This window comes from Typha latifolia, chromosome 4 (genome assembly GCF_019914945.1).
Source record: "Typha latifolia isolate L0001 chromosome 4, TyphaL0001v2, whole genome shotgun sequence".
Classification (NCBI taxonomy): domain Eukaryota; kingdom Viridiplantae; phylum Streptophyta; class Magnoliopsida; order Poales; family Typhaceae; genus Typha; species Typha latifolia.
Window position 1 is genome coordinate 10,093,512 of NC_133089.1, and position 11,854 is coordinate 10,105,365.

Below are 11,854 nucleotides of genomic sequence, written 5' to 3' on the forward strand. Positions count from 1 at the left end.
AGGATATAACAATATTGTTATTCCTAATCCATGAATTTATAGAAGGATCAGTACCTGCTGGACGAAGTATACTTCTGTCAATGAAGCACACCTTATTCTTGACAAATAATGCGATGATCATCGCTCGGCTCCAAGAAGCATAGTTTTCTTCTGTGAGGGGTTGAGAAACTAAGATAAGGCCTGGATTATCAGAGTGATGAAGATAGTAAGGACTTGAGACATCATCAATGGCGAAATTGCTCATCAATGATCCATATAAAGAAGATGATCCAGAAGCAGAGGTACTTCCAGAAGCCATCAAGAACAAAGGGAAAGATTGATAGAGATCAATGAACAAATTGAAGAAAAAATGAAAAAGGAAGAGGAAGCACACTAGTGCTCTGATACCATGTTGAAGAAGAGAGAAAAAAAACTTTTTATATTCAGCTCTCCTTCTATTACAAGATAAGAAACTATATATAAAGAGTTTGGTTGATAACTAACTATCAGGCTAAGACCAATAGTTACAGGACAGCTGTACAAGCGTAACAATATGCTAACTAATTCTGTTATTAATTCTGTTATTAGTCGTTATAGCTTAGGGGATTAAAAAGGACGTCTATATGGTTTTGGGGAACTAGCATTGGTCATTTCGATTTTGTATGTTGCATGCTTTTTGGTAGTAAGGTGAACCTCTAAACTTTCGGCGTGATTAGTCACACCTTTATAGGGTGTTTGGTCATTGTTTAGATGAAATACCTTGAGAAGTTTGTTTATCTTAATGGTGTTTGCAGCTCTAGAAATCCACCGGTTCTTTAAGTTTGCAGGTTATGATAATCCAATGGACTTATGTGCCTATAAAATATTTTCTAGCTTTTCCTTTAGTTGTTTCTGCTAGTATTCTAGTTGATGTTAAAGGCAGAAGACATCTGGGGTATTGTCTATGTGTTACCTAGACTTGAGTGCTGCTTTGAACAAAAGAAATATAGGGCTATGTCTGGAGCTTCATTTTGTCCTGTCCTTTTCTTCTATAAGATGTGGACACATAATAGTGAAAGTCATATATTATGCAAGTTCTAAGGAGAATGTTTTCAGATATTCTTTATCTACAATCTTATGATGTCTTATACATGGCCCGCTAAATTGATCGATGACCTGACACTGAATTCTGTCCAACGTGATGAGTGTTAATTATTCTGATAGCCTGATCTGGAAGGATTCATATTTATTTTTCTGCAGCAAATTATTCTCTCTATTCTTGGAAAGAATTACAAGATAGTTAGATTGTTAGATACTTAGATGTCTTATGTGATAGCTATAACTCTATATGGAAGTAAGGAAGTCAGCTTTAATTCTTGAGCTTTGGCTTTGTGTTAGGATTTTCATTGATTTTCTTATATAGCTAGAAGGAAGCTAGCTTTGTAGAATTCTTGATTTTTTTGCCCTTATATTAGAATTTTCATTGCTTTTCATTAATTGGATTGGCATCTAAATTGCTTAAACAAATAGACAATGTGTTATATGAGTATATGAGAAAATAGAAAACAGTTTATAGTAAGTACAAAATATATGTTCTAGCTTGTAAGAAACATATTCATAGTTTTTGAATATAAAAGTGAACTCCAGTTTCCATTGTGGTTCATGTAAACAGTGACGGCATGTGCCAAAAATATATATATATATATATATATATATATATATATTGTTTTTTTTCAACTTATGATACATTCATTTCTTCAGGATATATTAAAGATTTTCAGGTCTTTGATCCACATAGAGTGGGAAAAATTACTGTAGAGTTGCAAGGCAGGATAAAGGATTGTCGAGCCCTTACTTATAGACAGGACATTAGGGCTAAGGACATTGAACAGTACAGACTGCGAATGCTTCCGACACGTCAGGTTTGTATTGTTTAGTCATGCTTAAAAACATTTGTTTGTTACATTAGGTTGCATTCTTTGCAGAGTAGGTTCATGTATGCTTGTTTCTGCTTTGTATGTTAATGCATGTTCTGGACTATTTGTTATAGAGTGTTAGAACAATTAGGAACACATCCAATGACCTGCAAGTGCTCCATGATGGATAATAATATTTTCTTCTTGCCAAGCAATAAATGCTTCATGTTTTAGTTGTTCTTTTCGCATGCATTCCAATGCCTCAATTAAGACAATCTACTGGGGAATCAGGTTTTGAAGAGATTGCTTTATGAAGTGACAGAATCCCTCTCAAGAAATATTTGCTGTTTCCATTGTGAAACCATAAAATTTTAATCTTGAGCATGTAACTTTTCAACATTTAGGGTCTCTTCTAGTACAATTGGACCAATCTTTGAGCAAACAAAGTTACGGAATACAAGAATTAAGTGAAGTAGCACTTAGGTTTAAAGATTGTTATGTTTATATTCCATCACAAGAATAGACTTGAATTGCATGAAATTTCAATATGCAATGTTCATGATTCTATTGAGCTTTAATCCATCAATTACCTTCCATGAATGCATTGGCTAATTTAGAAAGTGGTTGAAGCCTAAAACATTTTGTAATTTTTTAGGGTTTCTCTTCATATATTTGCCTAACTTTACAACTTATTGTAAAAAATCTCAATGTTAGCGATATGATCCGGATCAGACTGAGCCACCTCATGGACATTATACTCGTGGCTTGAGTCACTTATCTAGCTAGTTGTTTATTTCAACACTAGATCTATTTTAATTTCAATTTGTGATGGTCGATCTAGTTTATTGATGGTGATACCATTTGGGCCAAGCCAAGTTGCCTCGTTATTGCTTTTAGCTCTTAAAATTCTGGTTGCTTTGGGATAACCGAGAGTCTCTCTTTGGGTTAGCCAAGAGACATCTTTAGGTTAGATAAGAGACTGTCTTTGGGTTAGTCAAAGTAGTCTCCTTGTTATTGCTTGTATCTCTTTGGATTTGGCTCTCATTATTACTTGTATTCAACCTAAGAATTAGTCATTCTTTATTTGTTGCTTTATATTTGATCCATGGGGTAGCCAAAAGGTCAAGATAGTTTGGGTAGCCATCTATATAACATTATGATGCACACTGTAATGAAGTATAAAATGGAATGAATTGAATTGAGGTAAACTGAATATGCACATCATGATCACAATCAATACAGTAGTACAACATACTTATCATGTTCAACTAATGTGTGTATAACATGACATGCATCAATCCGGAGTTTCATATTCTTAAACTCGAGCTCACATAAAGTTTCGCCTATAGGCCATATCAACATTGTACAATAGGATATGCATCACTTCATACTACTAAGTTTTTAACTTAAGCTCATGTAGAGCCATCCTTACAAGCCACATTAACACTCACACACGACCACACAAACACCCCTAATAAAGGGTAGACTATAATAATATAATCACATGACCATCACCTAGTGAATAGCATGATCAATTACTTGTTGTAAACTAAAGACCTTAGTCGTAAGCCTAATCACACGAGTAAGTATCACACCGATACTACTCTTTGAGCCCTTGACTCCACATTATTACACCACTGTGCACAAATTTATGAGTTATCCCTTATGGATGCCCTTACCCTACGTTATCAGATACCCCGCTAGATCTATATCATCATAATCTTTGCTCTCTAACTTAAATACCCTAAAGAGTTCGCCTCTTATTGATCGATAGTAAATTGCTCATCGCTCGACCAAACGACTATTTGATTATTTAGAATCAACAGACTGACACCGTAAACATAGGCTCTAATTTATAAGTATAGTAATGTCCCCTATCCGTAACCCTGACCGGTAGGTGTCGAGTACTATTGAGACATAGAAATTATTCCCTTTATGATCATGCACGTGTGTACACAAACAAGAATAATGGAACAATCATCATTATTCATTATCATGTGCTATCATACATAATCTTATCCATAGGTATGCATAGAAATTATGATACACATAATAATGCCGAACAACAAGTTAGCATGTACTACTTGCATTAATAACAATAAAATAAATATATGTACATACATGATATGAATGCAATGCTGCCAAAAGATAAGGCATTGCATTCTCTAAATTACTCCTAGATTATAGGAGTTTTACTTGCTTGACATTGCTTTTTAGATAACTAGCTGCAACCATGTCACAAGATCATCCTCACATAGTACGAAATCTACCTCGATAATGAAGTAATAAAAATATAAGCACAACATTTATAACACTAATTAATTAAATAATTCTACTGACATCCACTATAAGCTTGGCTAGGTCAATCTAGGAATTCTCATATTTAATAAATAGGTAGAGCTGGCAATGCTTTACCAAGGCTTAACACATTATTAAAAGTAATTAAAATAATTTACGTCAAATAGATAATATTTAATTAACTTACTTCGCTAAATAAGAAAACATGTCTAATACAACTTGCTCACACTAATCTGTATTAATTCTCCAATAGGAGCAATTAAAATAAATATACCTAGATCACGACTCACCTGCTAAATTCAATTAACCAATATTATATTCAACCACCATAAACTCCAATTAGAGCTAATTTCCTATTAGGAACAATTAGTAATGGCATTCTCATACCACAATCTAAATTATTAAAATTATCTTATAATAATTAATATAGCTAACAAAACTATTCTCTAAAAATGATTAATATTTAAGCATAAGCTTGACAATGATAATTTAATAACAAGGCTAAAGCAAATTAATGCAAATTACACAACAATAAAACCACTTGGGCCATCACAATGGCCAAAGCAATGGGCTACAACTAACTCAAAAGCTACAATAAGATCTATTAACCTTGGGCCTTACCCACAAACTTAGGCTAGGCTGCTCGTAGCCCAACCCGCCACTTGGGTTAAGCCACACCAAGCCCACCACTTTAGTTGGGCCACACCTAACCCAAGCCCGAGCTGGGTTAGGCTGCACTTAACCCAGCCTATCCAACCTCCTCATTCCTCACTCTTGATAACTGACCAACCAAGAGGAGAAAGGAGGTGGCTGCCGGCGAACACCAACATTAGCAGTCAGTAGGCTGACCGACACTCACAATGGGAATGACACCTGAAGTGCGACCCGGTCGATGATTGAGTATGAAGCCCATCTAGACGTGGAGAGCCTAATGGCAAGGGGAAGGAATTGCCAATGGTCCCACCCACCTGCCTTCCCAACCGACTACACCAAACAACACCCACCCCTTTAGCTAGCAAAGTCCACTAGAGGTGGGCCGAGGTGGCCATGAGAGCTCGGCCTCCAGATTTGGTGTTCAATATCGGCAGTCGACATTGAGACTAATTCTGAACCAGAAGCTGGGTCACAAGTACCATAGGTCGTATCGAGTGTTATAATGAATTAGTCTAGTAGCCTACTGGTTCGACCTTCCCGAAGGAACTCGAGTCCATCAAATCTTTCATGTATCGACATTGGCAAATTGGGTTTCAAAATATAATTTTAATTTATGTAATGTGTCTAGATTTTATGTATGAGTATATGCACAAGTTATGACAAGTTATGAAATATTTGATAAAGAATATTAAAGTGGAAGATTAATTTTGAAGTCAAAGTATTCGAGACGATTTTAGAATCATTATTGAAGTGATTAAATAGTGTCATTATAGTTGAAGAAGTATAAAATTTTACCAAAGGGCATAGGAATGGGCACCCTGTATTCAACTGTCTAGTCTACTATTTGAACAAGGCATTCAAACACACTCGAGCCGCGTTCTAATGCACCTATAGCTATTCACACTGTATTTGAATGTGAAATCAGGAATTCACACATATAAATAATGCATTTTGACCATTTGAACGCACTCGGTCTGCGTTCGAATGCACTCATGTAACATGCAAATTTTTTGACGATCAAGAGTTCTATTTTGACTTAGATTTGGCCTTATCTTGTTAACCTATATAAGGGTTGGGATGCTCTAACTCTGGAGAGGTGGGTGATTGCTTTTAAAAAAGAAATTTTTGGAGCTACAATGTTCTTCTACCAACAAAGTTATTCTCTTCTACAACGCACTAAGTTTTCATCTTAAGAGTCATCCAGACGAAGGATCAATCTTGAGGGCTACTGAGATTATAGATCAATCACGGGAAGTGCTTAATCATGAGTTTTAGTGAGCAAAACTAAAAGAAACAAAGTCATTTTTTTTCTATTTGGATTTTCCACGAAATTTTTTTGCATTCATCTTTGCTTTATTCTTTGATATTTGTTCCACATTTATTTAAGAAATATGTTGATATCATTGCCTAAGGTTTAGATACATATACATGTTTAAGTTAGTTTTTTCAATTGGTATCAGAAGCGAGGCTCTCTTATCTTTAGAGAGATCCGCTAGGCATGGATTTTCATAGAGATGGACAATTTTCTATTAAACTCCCTATTCTTGATGGATCAAACTATGAATATTGGAAAGTTATGATGATAGCTTTTATGAAATCTATAGATAAGCGTATTTGGCTTGCCGTTGTGAATGGTTGGAGTGCACCTATGCATTTAGTGAATGATAAGTTAATTGAAAAACCTCTTAAGTCTTGGGAAATGTCGGATTATGAAAAAGTTGGCTGGAATAGCAAAGCAATTAATGATATTTTCATTTGTGTTTCCTCTGATGAATTTAGAAAAATATCTAAATGTGAGATAACTAAAGATGCTTGGATAATCTTAGAAATTACTCATGAAGGAACCGTAGCTTTTAAAACTTCAGAGATTGACTACTAGTTTTGAAACTCTCCGTATAGAAGAGAATGAAACCTTTGATGAGCTCCATGCAAAACTAAGTGAATAGTCAATTTCAGTTTCAATCTAGGAGAAAAAATTCTTGAGAATAGAATTGTTCGTAAGATCCTTAAGTCTCCCAAAAAGGTTTCAAGCTAAAGTCACTGCCATTGAGGAAAGTATGGACATTGATATATGAAGGTTGAACAATTCGTAGGTAATCTATAGACATTTGAGTCCACTCTTTCTAAATCTAGGAAGTCCAAAGGTATGGCCTTAACAATTGTGGAAGCAAATTTTGAGAAGTCAAATGATGACTGCAAATTAGATGCTGAGATATTAGCTTCGTTCGTCAAAAAGTTTACTACATTCTTTAAGAAGTCAAACAAGTTCAATGCTGAGAAGTTTGAGAAAAAGAAGAATCCTGCTAGTTTAAATGTTTGGGTGAGTAACAATAATTTTAAACAGAAAACCAAAAATTATGATAGTAAGATTTGTTGTTTTCAATGATCTGGTTTTGGACATTTTGTACAAGAATGTCTAAATCGGCACAAGAGGAAGGGTAAAACTATAAATGTCACTTAGGATGACTCAGATGAGTCGAATAATAATTTTGAGAAAGACCAAGAGAACTATGTAGCTTTCACCTCCTCTCTCTCTTTTATATTGACTTTATTGTTGATTTTAGTAGTACAGATGAACAAGAAGTGTTACCACTTAAAAAAGAAGAATTCGAGATATAAAAAAATATATAATAATTTTTACCTAGAGTTGCTCAATTTTAAGAAAAGTGACATAAGATTACTTCAGAGACTCAAGGTAATTGAATAAGAAAGAAATCAATTTGAAAAGATGTACAAAATGGAACTTGAACGTGCCAAAACCCTCACTCAACAACTCGAAGAAACTAAAGATAAGATGAAGACCGTAGAAGCTAAATTAGAGCGATTATTAAAGGAGGTGACATTTCTGAAAAGGAAGAAATCAAGATAAGATTACTTCAGAGACTCAAGGTAATTGAATAAGAAAGAAATCAATTTGAAAAGATGTACAAAATGGAACTTGAACGTGCCAAAACCCTCACTCAACAATTCGAAGAAACTAAAGATAAGATGAAGATCGTAGAAGCTAAATTAGAGCGATTATTAAAGGAGGTGACATTTCTGAAAAGGAAGAAAAAAGTGGACGAGATTTTAAGGGCTCAAATTTCTAAAAAAAAGACAGGCATGAGCTTGGATACACCGGTAATTCAAGTAATAAGAAGACTGTTTTTGCTTCTGTAGGTATCCAAAATGGAGATAACTTAAATCTAACTTTTCAACCTACAAAGCAAACTTGGACAAACTTTACAAAGTCAAAGTTGAATCAACATGTGGTGAATCTTCAAGGGTGACAAAGGTAAATATGAGACACACTCCTCAACAAAATGTAAGTAGAAAAAGGTTTATACTCACATATTTTCATTATGGCAATCTAAGACATATAAGACCTAATTCCAAATTATTATAAAAACTACGAGTGCTATCATTTATGAGTTGAAAACTAGACAAGTTTGGGTTAGGAAAGAAAACATTTTGACACTTCTTCAAGGTGATGCTATTGAGTGATCTCTTAGTAGGATATGCTAGCTAGGGGGAGTTTGATTGCTTATTGATATTTTCTAGCTACATACTTTTGTATATATATCTAACTTTTGAGTCTTAGATATTTTTTGGATTGATTGATAATTTGTGCGTTTTACGAACTTTTTTTTGTTTGTTTATGGCTTCTCATTTTCTTTTTTTACTTTGGATTATAGTTGGCTTTCTTTAAAACAAAAAAAGAGAAAATTTAAAACTTTGATGCACTTATTGAATAAGAGTGACTTTTATGACATGAAGTTGTCTTATTGTAAAGTTATTATTGGAGTTATACTCACTTGTGTTAACATATGGTATATTATCTCTAAGTGTATTGTTTACTCTTGGATTTTCTTTATCACCTTTTATGCACATCAATTTTAGTTATTGTGATTCAATCTTTATATAAGCATTATTTCATGCGGTGTTTTTTTGGATATCTTACTCATTAAGTTGACATTGACTGTTTGACATTTTTTATTTAGTTTCACCCTCTTAAAATTTATCCTTAATAAAAGATCAATGAAAAAGGTTATCACGTGATTAGTGTGAAAGCCATCTTAATAGTGTCCAATTTGACACTGTGCACCTCTATATTATTTATGAGTTATCTATATTATCAATATAGTGCATTATGAGAAAAGGACTACCTAACTGACGTGTGAAAGTCGTCATTGCATCAAAATGGTTATTTGATATAAGAAAATAGAGCGAAAAATAAAATAAAATAGAATAAAAAAATGTTCTTGAATTGAAATAGGAGAATGTGAACTAAGTTTAGTTTGACTTCAGTTTAGTGTCTCTTTTGGTGTTTGATATCATAGAATTGTCTTATATTTTTGTGCTTTACTAGAGCTAATTATCGAGACATTACAATTTGATATTTTCTTTTGACAATTTCAAGTGATCAAATCACTTAATTTATAATATGCTAATGTAAATATTTATACATTTATTTTCTCTTGACTTTACAGTGAGTCTGACTTCTTTCATAAATTAATTTAAAATTCTTAAGTACATAAACCAAACATATTTGAATACGATATGTGAACTCAAGTGTTAAATCTTTTGAATCATTTTTGATTTTGAATACTTGAAAATTGGATTTATGACTTATAATATTTTTAATAAAACATGATTGCATTTTTTGTCGACTTATGACAAAAGGGGGAGAGTAATATATAATGGAGTTAGTCATTTCAGTTTGGTTTGCTATGAATTGCTTAATTTAATTTTATACCCTCACATATATTTCACTTAGTATGAATGTTGAAGTTGTGTAGGAATTTTCATAGCAAACAAGACTTGTGCTATGCTCTATTGGGATGTATACATTGTTATAGGTGTACTTTGTATTTTAGGAAATTATATTTTGTCACAAATTGTCATATTGGGAGATTGTTAGGCTTTATTTATACTAATATAATTGACAAATTGTGTTTCAAAATATAATTTTATTTATATAATATGTCTAGATTTTATGTATGCGCATATGCATAAGTTATGACAAGTTATGAAATATTTGATAAATAATATTAAAGTAGAAGATTAATTTTGAAATCATTATTAAAGTGATTAAACAGTATCTTATAGTTGAAGAAGTATAAAATTTTATCAAAAGTCACAAGAATAGGCACTCTGTATTCAACTGTCTAGTCTACTATTTGAACAAGGCGTTCGAACGCACTCAGGCTACGTTCGAATGCACCTATAGCCGTTCACACTGCATTCGAATGTGAAATCAAGTGTTCGCTCATATAGAGAATGCATTTTGGCTGTTTGAACGCACTCAGGCTGCGTTCTAACGCATCCACATAATATGCAAATTTTTTGACTTTCAAGAGTTATGTTTTGACTTAGATTTAGCCTTATCTTGTTAACCTATATAAGGGTTGGAATGCCCTAACTCTAAAGAGGTGGGTGAGTGCTTTTGAAAAAGAATTTTTTGGAGCTACAACGTTCTACCAACAAGGTTCGTCTTTTCTACAATGCACCAAACTTTTGTCTTAAGGATCATCTAGACGAAGAATCAATCTCGATGGCTACTGAGATTGAAGATCAATCAAAGGAAGTGCTTAATCGCGGGTTCTAGCGAGCAAAACTAAGAGAAATAAAGTCGTGGGGATCGATGAGTTGTTTTGTAAGTTAGTATTGTATTTGCTACGAGTTTAGTGATTGGTTTTGATCTGTAATTTTTTTCCCGTTTGAGTTTTTTCACGTAGAAATCTTGACATTCATCTTTGCTTTACTCTTTGACATTTGTTCCGCGTTTATTTAAGCAAAGGATTGATATCATTGCCTAAGATTTAAATACCTACGCATGTCTAAGTTAGTTTTTTCACATTGGATGAAGACAACTAAAATGAACTAGTCAAAGTCTTAGACTATTAGAGACAGTGCCATGGGCCTAGATTAGAGACTGAAGTATTGATCGAGTAGCTACGCAAGCCTATCGATCTAGCCATCTGATTTGAGTGAAATTAGATTTGTTTGAAAGCTTTTTCCCAGGGCTACCACATCAAAATTTCATATTGATCCATCGAAAAATATTTTGAAAACTTCGTACAAATTTCTACCTAAAACTAGTTGTGAGTCGGATCAATCCCTTTTTAAGAGGAGATCGTATCACAATACCATAAACAAATGACCATTCTTTACCTATTATAAAATTATACCCTAAATTAGTATACAAATAAGGAACAATATAAACTTTCAATATATAATTAGCTCAAACATTATACCCGATATGAATTATAAATTATAAAATTTCAAAACTAATTTTTACTCCCTTAAGGACATATAGAGATTCCAAATGCATCCCAAAAATTAATCAATATTATACAGATCCCAATCCCTATAAATCCATGATGGACATAGAAGAAAATTTTGAAATACATTTCAATGATTTGTACTCCTCCGTTATGCAATCCAAAGATGTCTTTCGACTCTCACAATCGATGCGAGCCCCCGATATGTCCTCAGATTTGAATTCCGACTCCTAGGATGAAAGCCAAGTCTTCAAATCGTCATGGTAGGATATTTTTAAGATCCAACAATTAGATCAAAGTATGGCTTTGGGTTTTGATAGATTCAATATGGAGGAATAAATCTACTGAAACATAATGTTGAATGGAAGTCGACAAGGTAGAGGTGGTGCTCAACCTAGGTAATGGAGATGGTGGGAGTGGTAATAAAGTGTAAGGTGTTAGGTAGTAGAGAAAGGGATAGGAAGAAAAATGGGTCATCCCTTAGGGTTGAGAGGCATCGGCCGAACAAGGAGGTAGACAATGGTGCTCGCCCCTAGGTGGTGACTAGGTTCGCCACGGCTTGGAGGTAGTCAGACACAAAAGGAGTCGATATCAAAATTATTTGATTAATTGTTCAATTAGGTGCGCACTACAAATATATATAGGTGCTACCTAACTTGACTCAACTAGACCTAGCTTGATGAGCTTTGGTCCAACTAACCCAAATAGACATCAAAGAACATAAATCTAAGGAATTGCAACTCAACTAAGCCAGTCCAAAGCTAA

General features: G+C 33.7%; 1 protein-coding gene across 3 annotated transcripts in view; it reads left to right on the plus strand.

Annotated features, from left to right (window-relative positions):
* Positions 1–11,854, plus strand: part of LOC140785880 (small ribosomal subunit protein uS8my-like) — a 48,289-nt gene that overhangs the window by 4,355 nt on the left and 32,080 nt on the right. For 2 of the 3 annotated variants that reach the window (XM_073133964.1, XM_073133966.1), the window contains exon 2: positions 1,720–1,880. In XM_073133964.1, coding sequence (XP_072990065.1) covers positions 1,720–1,880 — 161 coding nt within the window. Of the gene's footprint in view, positions 1–1,719; positions 1,881–7,985; positions 8,532–11,854 lie in introns of those variants that run through there. The other variant, XM_073133965.1, reaches the window with a different exon arrangement.